Source organism: Desmodus rotundus, chromosome 3, assembly GCF_022682495.2.
Source record: "Desmodus rotundus isolate HL8 chromosome 3, HLdesRot8A.1, whole genome shotgun sequence".
Lineage (NCBI taxonomy): Eukaryota > Metazoa > Chordata > Mammalia > Chiroptera > Phyllostomidae > Desmodus > Desmodus rotundus.
The window spans coordinates 186,003,855-186,017,729 of NC_071389.1; the positions used below are offsets into that span (position 1 = coordinate 186,003,855).

At 38.1% G+C, this 13,875-nt stretch overlaps 1 protein-coding gene across 2 annotated transcripts in view; it reads left to right on the forward strand.

The window, feature by feature from the left end:
• ANO4 (anoctamin 4) overlaps positions 1-13,875 on the forward strand; it is a 321,384-nt gene that overhangs the window by 151,692 nt on the left and 155,817 nt on the right. Inside the window, exon 3 of one of the 2 annotated variants that reach the window (XM_045186936.3) lies at positions 9,343-9,447. The exons of the other annotated variant lie outside the window; for it this stretch is intronic. Coding sequence (XP_045042871.1) covers positions 9,343-9,447 — 105 coding nt within the window. The remainder of the gene's footprint in view (positions 1-9,342; positions 9,448-13,875) is intronic. 2 annotated transcript variants of the gene reach the window in all.

Here is a 13,875-nt window from a genome sequence, read left to right on the forward strand (position 1 = left end):
AGCTGTGGTATTTAAATGCTGGGCCAAGTTGATATCACAGGAGAGAAACTTTAAGATGTTGTTGTTGCCAGTGAGCTAGAATATCTGTAGTGCTGTCTGTATATAGAAGAATTAAATGTTCAATAATAATAAAGTTACAGCTACAATTTATTAAGCACTTTCCCGTATTTCCAGCCTCAAGCACTGTTAAACTATATGCATTCATTATCTCAATTCCCATAATATCCTCATGCTGTTATCCTTTTTTATGGTTGGGGGAACTAAAGCACAGAAAAGTTAAGTAATTTGCCCAAGGACACACAGTGAGTGGCAGAGGCAAAATTCCCACTCCAGTGGTTTGATTCTGTCACTCATTATGCTGTTACCTTCTTCTTCAGACAACTTGATAGCAGTCTTCCTAGCAAGTTAGTCTAGCAAAGCCTTGAGAAATTTAAGTTAAAAGCCCTGTAAGAGTTCAAACCTTAGCATAAGAAGACTCTGCTGAAGAAGGAATCATTAGTGCTCCACTGAAAACATACATAGTCACCCTAATGGGTTACTCTTTCTTTCTATTTAAGTGATGCTCCACTTCATAGGTTCTTTTTTGTTCTACTCTGCAATAGATGTTTGTTTTTTCATCCTACCTTTCTCTAGTTCCAAATGAAACTCATTCCCATTTTCACGAGTTTCAACGATGACCATATTTTGCTGTGTATAACGCACACCCGTGCTCTTGTGCGCATTATACAAGGGATTGTTCTGCCCATTATTATACCCATGGTATGTGATCATCATACCCATGTATAGTGTGCATCCTTATTCTTCCTCAATAATTTGGGTAAAAACCGCGCATTACATATGGCAAAATACGGTATTTTCTGGCCTTCGTGTCAGGACGTGGTCTCAAATCAGGGAAGAGACTGAAGGCAGCCAGTGCCTCTCGTATGCTGCTTCCCGCCGTACACGGCAGTGCCATGTTTTAGCCAAACTGCAGAAAATTCTTTGCACAAGGTGAAAAAAATACTAAATGGCTAGGAAGAAGAGGATAAATTTTATTTAAAGTAATACTGAAAATTGCAATTTCACTTTGTTTACAAATGAACAATTATAGAAGAAATGAGTCCTCTGTCTAGTGCTTTTAAATTTATACCACAGCTTTACCTTGAAGATGCTATCATAGTGTAAAATTTCTACCATTAAGCAGAATTCCACGTGCTAAAAAACGGCAAATGAACAAACAAAACCAGCAGTACCAGAGTCTGTGGGAGCGCAAAGGGTGAGGGGCAATTAAGGAAAGGTTTAAAAAGCGAAAGACAGCCAACAAGACAAGTCTGTCTTGGCTGACTTGTCCCTGGTCCTGCCGAGATGAGAGTCAAGATTCAACTTACTCTTTAGGGGAAAAATAAGGCAAAAGTAAATGTACAGTAATAATCACGTCACCACCACCTTACATCAGGTGTTGCTCCACTGTTTGCGAGGGGCTTTCGCTACTATTCCTCCTACATCCCAGTTAGTGCTCGCAGCAGTCGGTGAGGTGGAACTAGCCCTCTTCCTCTGCAGCTCAGGACATGCAACTCTGCTCCAAACTACAAAATCAGGAAATGCTGGACCCAAACTAAAACCTATGTCTTTAATTTCTTTTTTTTTCACTGTGACAATTCTCTTATTCCTGAAGATGTGAAATTTTGGTGTTTTCTCATCACCTTATCTGGAAACAGACTTTTTTTTTTAAGTTGTGGCAGATACTTCTTCACTGAGCCCAAGGAATCTGGCTGCGCTTCTTGAGTAGATCGGAAGAATGGATGAAATTACATATTTGTTTTCCTGTTTGTGGAATGGATTTTCGGTGTGGCTGCAAGATAAGATCTTCCACATGGCTTTAAAATTATGTGGAAGAAAAATGATAAGAGCTTCTTAAAGGGACTTCTGTTTTATTTCTCATTGCGTTGAAGGTCAATGGGATGTATTTCAGAACAGTTAGTATGCTGTGGTTTAGAAATAACACTAATCATCCCTCATTTGAATTGCTTCCTCTTTGAGTGCTTTTTTTTTTAAGATGTGTGATGTGAGCTTAGTAAATAGGGGGTGCTTAGGAAAACAAGCTATTTTGGGCCTTGGCAAATGTGGGCATTGGGTTCTGTACTCCTTGCTATCATATGAGGAATCGTCTAAAAATACATATCAGATTTTTCCCTTCAATATTTGCATTTTCTTTTCCCTTTGCTGAGGGACATAGGCATATATTTGTACCTATGTGATGCATTTAGAGAAAATTTTCTGAAGGATCTTTCACAACCACTTGAACATGCAAAGTGAATGAAGAAACGCTGTAGAAAAGGGAACCAGAAAGAAAACCAAGTGATTAACTTCTGGAAAGAGTGTTGTGTTTTGTGGAATTTAAAACCGCATCTTCTGCCTGAGGCTATTTCAGATGATTTTATATTTTTGAGAAGCTTGGAGAGATTTAAGTAACTATTAACTCAAGATCCTACAACTATAACTAGTGGCCTAAACCCTAAGCCCAGCCTAAGCCCTTGACCATGGAAATCGGATAACAGTAACTTCTGCTGTACTTAATTCCCTGCCTGAGAGGCAAGAGGCTGATGTGCAAGCTCTCGTGAGGCTTGTTGTCTTGTAGGGACGCGCTCCTTCACATATCCAGCCCGAGCCCTCTGTGCATCCAGATTTATCCTGCAGGTTAAGAGAGTAAACAACAAGAGAACGATGCCATAAGTTTCATGGTTTCTGTTCTGTTCCCCCTCCTAATCCTTACTTTCTCCCTTTCCTTCCTCTGTGAGTCCCTGTCATCATAGCAGCAGACCTCAGCATCTAGGAGCCTGGAAGGCCCCCCATCCCCCAAGCTCTGCGTGTGTGCGAGGCACAAATCCTCCCCGCCATTTGGAGCTCTGAGGCTCAGATTTCCAAGCCCTCTTTGGGACTCTTAGCAGCAGAGGTGCGCTATCATTTAGGAGGTGACTATCTTGCCAATCCAGGGACACGTGGAAGCAATTTTGTTGGAGGGCAGCCATTACTGGCTGAAGCAGTGGGGTTATTATTTCCATTTTCAACCTGGGAAGCATCCACCTGCTGTTAGCTGAAAGTGGTTCTGCAGTCAGGGCCCAGTCCAGAACCGAGTCCACAAAACTGCCCAGTGCCAATCATTTACAGGAATATTTGTTGCTTTTGTAGTGATCAGTGTGGGTGAACCGATCTGGTTTTTCCCACTAACACAAAGCTGAACTTTCATCTGTAAATAAAAATGATCTTGCCACATCACTAGGTTTATAGTTAAGCAACACTAATATAAAAGAGGGTGATTGGTGAGTCTTTTTCCAGTGGCACTTATGAGGCATCCTCTGTTGGCAGAGCCTTTTTAGCTTATGGCACACTGAAGAGATTTTGGAACGTGCTATAAATGAAGTTAAGAAGCAGAGATGGAAAGCTTTTCTGGAACCAGTGGAATATCCCACATGTAAATCTAGGGTTTTCGATTTCTGATCCTCCAAATGAATAGAATTCATTTTCTTTCTTCCTTCTTAAAAGATTTATCTCGGGCAGTGGTGGGTGCAGGGAAAGTCTGTACCTCCCTCCCCTCCTAATACCATTCATTCTCTGTCTTAACAATGTCATAGAAATACTGAGTTCACTTACGGGAAATTGAAAGCAAACTTGCAGTTTCAAAGATGGTGTCTTTGAAGCCTAGTAAGTGCAAAAATAGGACATTTGAGGATTTACTTTAGATAGTTATATTAAGTTTTGAAATATCACTGCTTCCTATTCTGTAAAATATGCTGAATTTGAGGATTGATATTAAATATACCTCTCAGGACAGGAACTACTGATTTTTAATTCAGAAGATAAATGTAATGTAGAGAGAAGCTCAGCCCTAACATCATTTGTTATGAGGAAATCACAGAAAATACCCTTTGCTCCCTTAAGCCTACTTTATGGAGTCCCTCATCTTTTATGTTTCACGGGGAAGGTAAGGTTTGATTTGTCACAATTTCCTTTATTCCTGCTTAAATAAGAAATAACTATTCCAAGTCCAAATTACAGGATGTTTACTGATTTTTTGTTTGTTTGTTTAATTTAAGCCCTAAGCCTGGAATTGGCCCTCGTGTAGAGAACGAGTATGTCACATAAAAATTTTAGTGGATCATGATGATTTAACACTATGATCCAAACTATTTTTAATAGAGCCTCCAAAATTTTATCCTCTTTATTTTGGAGGATAAAATATTGAAGACTAGTCATTTGATGGGTGGGTGGAAGGCAAAGCCAGGTAGCACTAATATAAATTATATTGTCTTATATCATAGCAGAAAACAATAAGTAATGTGTGGAATTGATCAAGAAACAATGGACTACATGCATGGAAATATCCAAAAGGAGTAACAATGAAAATTCCTGAAAGGGATTATACTGGGGGAAATAGGACTGGGATTGAGGAAGAGGTGGGTTTAGCAGCTGTTGATTTTCATTATAGGCCTGTTGGTACATTAAGATTGTCTTTATTATTTGATAACATTTTAAAAGATTTTACAAAAAAGAAAATGCGGGATCTAGAATATGTCTTTCATAGTCATCCATAGATAACCTCTCAAAATGCCTTCAAATTGTGGACTGAAAAGGAAAACTGGGACATTTTCTTGGTATATGTCCATTTACTGTTACCAATAATGTCAAATTGCAGTAAAAGCAATAACTGAGCAACTAATATTTTTAATGAGGCCTTGTTCCAGGTTCTGTAGGAGATAAAAAGATGGATGCAGTTCGGTCCAGGGCCTCGATCATGTTGCACCCTAGCTGAGGGTACTGCAGACGAGGAAGAGAGCTAGATGGTGAGGAGCTGGCATTCTCATCTTGTCTGCGTCTATTCCACATCGTGCTGGGCACTTTACCTACCTTACTCTTGATGGAAAACGTGCACCATAGAAAAGATAAAACATAGATACCTGTGGGGGTTCAGTGGGTGGGAAATGGTCTTTACTTGTTAGGGTTAAGCAAAGCATATAGGATGGACCTTAAAATAGAAAGAAGGAGACTCCCACACTGTTGTCCATGCCTGTAGGAGTGAGGGGAGGGGGGTGAGCGGCGGAGGGCAGAGGAGGAAAAATTGGGACAACTGTAATAGAATAACAATTAAAAATGATTAAGAAAAAGAAAAAATAGAGACTCATAGCTACAGAGAACAGACTGACAGCTGTCAGAGGGAATGGGAGTTGAGGGGCTGGGTGAAAAAGGTGAAGGAATTAAGCAAAAAACGAAAACCTCAAAGACAGACAATGGTATTAACAGATGATTAACAGAGGGAAAGGGGGTGGGGGGAGGTAGAAGAGAATAAAGGGGCAATAAATGGTGATGGACGGAGACTCGATTTTGGGTGGTGAATGCAGAATACAATATACAGATGATATATTATAGAATTATACACTTGAAACCTATATATTTTTATTAACCAATGGAACTGCAGTAAATTCAGTTGAAATATTTTATAAGTAGAAAGGGATCTCTCTGAACAGAGATGGGATGGGAGAGGCATGGACATATTTGCTGATTGAGAAAGTCATGTTTGGAGCTTATTTCTTTCATTCATTTGGTAGATAAGCATTTAGCTAAAATCCATGTAAGCTATATACAAATCTAAAATGCACTTGTAAAATATTGCTTGCTCAGCTGGAGAACTTTTATTGAAAGTAAATGCTGTTATCAAGGTCACTTTTTTATTGAAACTACTTTCAATTTTATTCATACTACAGAATCACAATTAAGATTTGAGTAGAAACACTCCTGCCAGTCAAGTGTAAGAAAAGTTAAAGGCAAATGTGGAGAGGACATGAATTTTGTATCTATTTTTGATCTTTTAAATTGTTCCGTATGTTTTTCACATCTGTAGAAATCTTTTTTAGCCTCCTTCTTCAATGTGACTGGTTTCGTTTTCTCTGGATCGTACTTTAGTTGCACGGCAATAACCAAGGTCAAGTGGGGCTATACTTCATTTGAAAGATTCTTTGCTTTGAAACCATGACGTCTTCACCATCTTGCCTCGTTTTTCAGAGCTTTGTGTTTTAACTCAAAGTAGAGATATTGACAATTACAGGAAGAACTCAGATTCTCAACTTTTTAAAATTCACATCAAAACTAACAGTAAATAATTAAATATCAAAAGTTCAGTGTAGACCTACAGCTTTTTGTATATTGAAGTCAGTTAGCCTCTTTCATTGGGCAGGAGTGCTGCAAGTGAAGACCGTCGCCCAGAAGGCGTCACTGGCGAGTGTCTTTGCACAGTGATCGCTTCCCGTTGAGAAGGTTCACAAAAGTCCTTGTTCCGCAGCAGCTCCTGCTTTGTCACGTTGGACGTAAACGAATGGCTTATTGCCAGAGACTCCAGACCATTGTCTTATACTTTATGAAAGTGTATTTCATATTTCTTCTAGAGCAGAGGAAGAAAAATACCTTATCTTTTAGGGATTCTAAATGTGATCGTAATGCTTACCGTGAAGATGGCATTGCATTTTGAAAGCTGAAGCTACTTGAATTTTACATTTCAAAAATGACATTCATTTAGAAAATCTTATCTTAAATTAGTTCCTTAATGGGTTAACATTGGTACTCTTTGTCTTGAATCCTGAACTCTAAATACTTAATACCCTCCACTGTCACAATAGGGAGTTTTAAATTACTTTAAAATTATAAAAATAATTTATACTTCTTGTGACAAAACATAGAAAAGATAAAGAATAAAATAAAATGCACCCATAATTTCAAAGCTGAGAGATAACTTCTGTACCCATTTGGAGTTTTCTGTCTTTTTCTTTCTTAGTCACATAAAAGGGCATTTTTAAAAAATATACTTGAGACATATCTATAACTTGGTTCTTGTATCTATTTTCCTCACTTTTTCATTATACATTAAGCATTTCCCGTATCACTAAGTATTCTTTAAAGACAGACTTTAATGACTTGAATGCCTCCTGTATGTTGCTTATTTTATGACTTCTACTCTTATACTGTCTTCCAGCAAAAAAAATATATTAAAACTTTGTGGAGCTTTAGTTACTAAAACTGGTAGTTATTTAGTAGTCATAACTACTGCTGGAATTGATGAACTACTGACTACAGCAAACAGTAAATAAATCAATTAGGCTTCTGTTTATTAATCTATTTAGGAAGTCATTTGCTTTTGAGGTTACATAATGGCTTTTGGCGTACCACCAGGGGTGTCCAACCTGCAGCCCACAGGCCTCACGCGGCTCAGGATGGCTGTGAATGTGGCCCAACACAACATCGTAAATCTAGTTAAAATATCATGAGATTTTTTGTGATTACATGTCGCAATGTATTTAATATGTGACCCAAGACAACTCTTGTTCTTCTGGTGTGTCCCAGAAATGCCAAAAGGCTGGACACCCCTGTTTGACCTCGGGACTGTTGGTCAAAATCCAGTTCTCATGTTTCTAACGGCCTGTATTTGTGACTACTTGGATAGAGGTGGTACTAAAGACTAGATAAGAGCATAGATTGGTATTATATCTTTACAACTTAGCAGCTGTGTGAGTTAGGGCAAATTTCACCTTCTTATTACGCTTTTGTTTCAAAGTTAGAGCAAAGACTAAATGAGATAGTAAAGTACGTAGCACAGAGCCTGGCCAATAGGCACTATTGAATATTCTTGTGTTTTCATTTTTATTTTCATCCTCATTGTGAAGTCTTTGGGCATTGGACAGAACAAAGGTGATTAGCCTTAGTAGAGGTTGATAAGCATTAGCACTTTCTAAGTAGCTGGCCATGGGGAAAAAAAAGAAAATAACCCATTATAATTCTGGGCCAACAGGAAGGCCCCATCAAGAAGCTTAGTCTTATAGGTAACTTCAGACTCTGCAATGGGCCAACTGCATGCATGCGTTTAAAAAGTTCACTGCCGTGTCTGCCGCGCTTGCCAGTCACTAAATGCATGCTGGTGTCCCGAAGAAATGGCTTATGTTTCTTCTCATTATTCACTAGCTAAAGAGTTTCTACATAAATGGCAGTACTGCTCTAATACATGATTATGGATGGTAATAGTGATGGCTTCCACTTACTGAGTGATGACTGTATTACAGCTAAGAGCTTTTCATGCATTATCTCATTTAGTCCTCCTGGCTAGTCTGTGAGATTATTACTATCATCCATGTTTTACAGATGAGGGAACTAAGATTTACGGAGATTTGGTGTTACCTAATAAGAATTTGAGTGCTGAGCCCTTAGCTTTACTTATAGCTCTACTGCGTTTGTTTCGTGATTACTGTACAACCTCATTCATTTGTTTACTCACTCGGCATTTGTTGAGGCTCTACTCCGAGTCCTTGCACAGAGTTCTTGGTGCTGGGTTGTAGCGCGCAGACAGAAGTTCCTGCCCTCCTGAAGCTTACCTTCTATTAGGTTACTTGTGTTCATTTCCCTCCTGGCATGCATGTTCCCTGTAAGCCAGTGACTGTATCTTATTCCTCTTGAATTTTAAGGCTCTAACTGAAATTTTATTCAAGGCTAAGAATAATTCCTAGTCTTATGAAAGAATTATTTCTACAAAAGTATTGGAAGCTAGGGCATGCCACCTTCTATTCATCAGGCTATCTGTTTATTTTAGTACCAGCTTTTAGCAGTTCCAGCCTCCTCAAGTTGGAGATGTTCTTACTGGTACTTTAGGAAGCATTCCGAGGGTTATTATTGCTTATGATAAATTTACGGTTTGATAACATGGTTTCTTTGACTTCCTTAAATGTCCTATAAGTGTGTGGAGCAGCATAAAAATCATTTTTCTTTAGAATACACCAAAAATACATCAGACAAACCTAGTACATACAAGAGGCTTAATTACATGATACAATAAAAATATTCTGATATAATTGAAAAAATATAAGATATAGCAGGGAAGCCCAACTGTGAGGGAAAGGTGATACCTTTGTTTTTTGCGATATCAAGAATATTACATTTTTCTCTGCAATTGAATTATCATTTTAAAGAATGGTATCATAAAGTATTTGTGTTGAATGTCACTTATTAGCCATGTAGAAGTTGAAAATAATTTTCAATATCCTTGGGTGCAGGCTATCATTCTTCACCCAGGAAGTCATCAATGCATATTATAAAGTACGTGGTATTGCAATAAAGCAGTTGCCTTATTTTTGCATTAAACCTTTTGTGGTCCCATGAAGAGCCAATGGCTGGTGATGTTCCTCATTTTAAAGCCATTTGTCCCTGACGGAACATTACTGGCAAACAGCTGGCTGTTCATTTTAGTTTGACATTGCTTCTCCGTGGGACCCTAATGCTGGGCTCTCTGATGACCAGTGCAAACTCCATGAATATCTTTCATTTCTCTAGAGGGAGGAGTGGATTTACAAGGCTACCAGCTGGATATGCAAATACTACCTGACGGCCCAAAGAGTGATGTGGACTTTTCAGAGATTCTTAATGCAATACAAGAAAGTAAGTCTCGCTCAAATTTTAAATTCATCATGAAAGAAGAACCGCTAATAGTTGGGAGGGGTACTAAAGCTAGAAACCTTGCATGCCCCACTTTAAAAAATATAATGATGTTTTAAAAGAGATACACGTTAAGTAATTTTGAGACCAGAAGCAATGGTTAGTGAAATGCAGGTTTATTTTGTGAAACTGTGACCCACGTAACATTGGGGGTTTTGAAGAAGCCTGGTGGAAAACTGTAATGGAATGATAAATTCTGTATGTGTAATATGTGATACTATTTAAAAAATCACTAGCTATTGTAATTTTTTAGATTCCTGGATTAATCATACTGAAAGAAAAATATTTAAGAAACCAGAATACTATTCCTTTGCTCTAATGTAAGCAGTAGGAAGGAAGTGTTGATGAAGGAAGCCAAAACCAGGAATTTATTCTCCAAAATGGGTAGCAGGAGTCGTTGATGGTGGGCTGTGACCCAGGAGTGACCCCTCTCTTCTGAGCTGTTTGATTAATCAAGGTTTACTTTTTTCATACTACTTTACTTGTGTTTGATGGTTTTCACTAAGACTTTTATCACAATTGACACATTTACTCAAGTTATAGATTTAGCCCTGAGGATGGGTGATGTGGTGTCACATGCTAAGTCATTAACAGTTGTTATCAGAGCTCTAATTCTAGATAATGATGCTTCTCTTTTAATTACAAAGAGTGTTATGTAATGTTGCATTTGAAGGACTTGGATCTGAAGATCACTGTGTTGCATAAAGAACCACCACAATTTTTTTTGCTATGTTTAGTTCTGCAACATTGCATTTCTGTATGAGTTTTTAAATACATTTTAAGTATCTTTATAGTAGTGATCCCCTTCTGTCACTGTGCCACCCTGCTGGCCTTATGAGGTAATATCTGCCCTCTATAGTGCAGACAACTTAGGGTAAAATAAGTTAAGTATTGATGCCAAGGTGATAGGATAAATATTGAAGAGCAGACGAGAATGGAGGGTTAATTCCTTCATGGACGTGCCCAGTATAAGGGCTTAAACACACTGACATGAAGGATCCTGAAGTTGAAGGAGATAAGGCTAGTTTTGAGAGAAATATTTCTGATGAAGAATGTAAGAGGACCAGCTATTTGTTCTGGCTGGGCAATCCCTTTAGATTAGGTTCCTGAAAAAAGAAAAAAAATTCCCCAGGAGAATAAAAATCAAATTAAGAGACATTAGAGAGAATATAACTCTTCATGAAAAGTTATCAAATTATGTAGTTACTTTATTTGATGTCAAAGAAGATGATAGATTACTCAGTGCTGAAAGGATTTAAAAAATTTAAAATAAAAGATAAAATGACTTCTGTACAAGTACAGGAGATGAATTTAAAAATTTTTTTAGGGCTGAATGAATTTATATCAAAATGAACTAAATGCTTATGACACTTTTTATAGTAATTTTTGTTAGCATATCTTAGTAAAGACATTTGTATAATGTGTTATAGTTTTCCAACTTAGAATGGTGACCTCTTTATGAACAGGTAGAAGAGTATAAGTTTGTGAGTACTTAATATTTAAATTTAAAAACAAGAAAAAGGAATTGTTACTTCATTTTAAAATTCAAGTCCAATTTTTATAGGCTTAAGAATTTTCTGATACTTTGGAACTCATCTATTTTCTTGTTAAGAACTAAGTTTTATGCTAAGTAGCTTTGGGAAGCTGCTCACATAACCTCGGTCATTTCTGGCTGGGCAGATTTGGGCTGTTCACCTACCTTCAATTTCTGTCTAGATTTAACATGTGCTTCTGATGTTTAACCAGTTCATTGACATTTCTAAGTATAAAAATTCATAGTTTGGTTCTTCAAGGGGTTGTACCTTAGATTATTGTTTATGGAAAGCTGTAAAAGGCCAACATATAAAGTGTAAAAAAATATGCATTCTGATCCAGCGATTCCACTGCTGGGAATATACCCTAAGAGCCCCGAAACACCAATTCAAAAGAACTTATGCACCCCTATGTTCATAGCTGCATTATTTACCATAGCCAAGTGCTGGGAACAGCCTAAGTGCCCATCAGCAGATGAGTAGATTTTAAAAAATGATAATTTATACAATGGAATACTATGCAGCAGAAAGAAAAATGAAATTCCTACCTTTTAGGGCAACATGGGTGGAACTAGAGACTATTATATTAAGTGGAATAAGTCAGTCAGTGAAAGACAAATACCATATGATCTCACTTAAAAGAGGAATCTAGTGAACAAAATAAACTAATGAACAAAATGGAATCAGAGGCATGGAAACATGGAACAGGCTGACAGCGGTAAGAGGGGAGGTAGGGACCGCATCAAAGAAGGTGAAGAGATAAGTCAGAGAACATACATGAAGGACCCGTGGACATGGACAGCATTCTGGGAATGGACTATGGAAGTGGGGGATGGGCTGGGAGGTGAAGGAGGGAAATTTGGGGACAACTGAAATAGCATAAACAATAAATCTTTAATAAAAAACAAAAAATATATAGGACTTTAATATCAGTAAAACTCCTTCTCTCCTACATTTTTTGCAGGATGATGGAAAGATTTCACTGTTTTCTTAGAATTTTGTGGGCGTACATGTATGGCCTTCCAGATCAAGCTAGAAGAGTGTGTGTGTGTACCCGTCCGTGTGCATGTGTGTGCTTGTATGCATTTTAAACATTTCTTGAGTCTGAGGTAGGCCAGACTGAAGAAATATTTTAATTATTTTATTTTTAAGATAACCCTAAGTAACAGCAGATGCTAATTTCTCCATTTTAAAGGTGAAGAAACTGAGTATACCCCCCCAATGGTATATGGTTAATATGTGACTGTCAACATTTAATCGTGTATCAGTCCTCATTCTGCTAAATAAAAGCTTAAATAAAAGTAATTAAGAAAAATGAACTACTTTGGATTTTAAAAATTTTGTTACTGTTACCTCTTAATGTAAAAATTCCTTCCCATCCTTCTACTCTGTAAAACATATTTGTATATTTTTCCTATAGTGCTTATGCCCCAAGAATAGCTTCATTAGTTCAAAAAGAGATGTCTCAGAGAGGCTGGCCACCCACTGGTTGTTTTTCTTCCCTCATATCAGATGTACAGCCTATAAGGAAGAAAAGACTTGCTTTATCCGTTCATCTAGGCACTGTGCTAGGCATAACATTTTAAAGCACTGTTGAACACTTTGGTGCCTAGTTTAATTCGGGAAAAATTAAAATGTTCGCTGGTCACATTTTGTTTCATTTTTTAAAGTGAATATAACTTGATTGCTTTCTAGGAAAATATCATTTATATGTGGCAGTATAATGTAAGGGTGTGCGTGTGTGTTCCTTGATGTTTTTTCCCCCCTTTCTTTATTCTCTTCTTTTACTCCTCTTCCGGTGATGGCAGCAGCTTCCTTGAACTCCCTTGTTTCAGCAGGGTTTTGTGTTGTCTGAAGTTCATGGCTTTTGTTTTCTGCAAGTCTGAGCTTCTAAGTGGGTGATGCTTGGATGGGAAGAGGCAGAGGGTTGGGGGTGGGGAGAGAGAGAATTCCTAAGATCAATTCCCTTCCAGTCCTTGCAGTATGCTGCAGTGGGCAGTGGGCCCGTGGCTTCTTGTGGGTGGATGAAAAGGGAGGGAACGTCTGTGCTGTGTGCCTGGGGAACTACACCTGAGTCACCTGAACTGCAGCCTTGGCTGCGATTCCCCAGACTGAGGAAGGAACAGATCCTGCAGTGCTCAGGGAACTTTGGAGGCTCTGGGGAGGCAGCGGTCTTATCTTCCTGTTTGTTTGTTGTATCCCTAGTCCCTTGGGTCAGAGTAGGGAATATAATACCTGCTCCTGCTTGATACATTTTGTGAATGAATGAATGAATGAATGAATGAATGAATGAATTCCACTGTAGACTTGCAAGAGGGCAGCTCAGCAGTAGCCAGAGCAGCTTGGAGACTGGGATGGTTTCTTTAAATGTTCTGTTCACAAAACCTCTGGAACCTTTGTACTGTTCTGCATATGTGAGGTGGAGGAGTGGGAATGTCAGCAATGACTGAAATTTAACTGTTCACCATGCCACTAGGATGGGAACATGGAGTGGAATGATGACAAAGCCATGGGGAAATGCTTACTCTTGAGTGTCTCTGGTAAGATTCCTACTCTCTACATATGTTCTAAAAATTTGAATGCCTATTTTATTATGTATGATAACATCAATTAAAATAAAACCACCCTGCCTTCTAATCACCAAAGTTTTAAAATCCAGGCTTTTTTTTTTTTTTGAGAAATAGACATTTGAAAATAATTTAATTCTGAACTTTGACTGAGAATCACATGTTAAAACTTTGCAGTCCATGAAGCAGGTGTGTGTGTAAGAGCGCTTATTAGCAAACCAAACCATTGACAAATCACCATGCCAGTGACACCGAACCTTTTCATTCTCGCC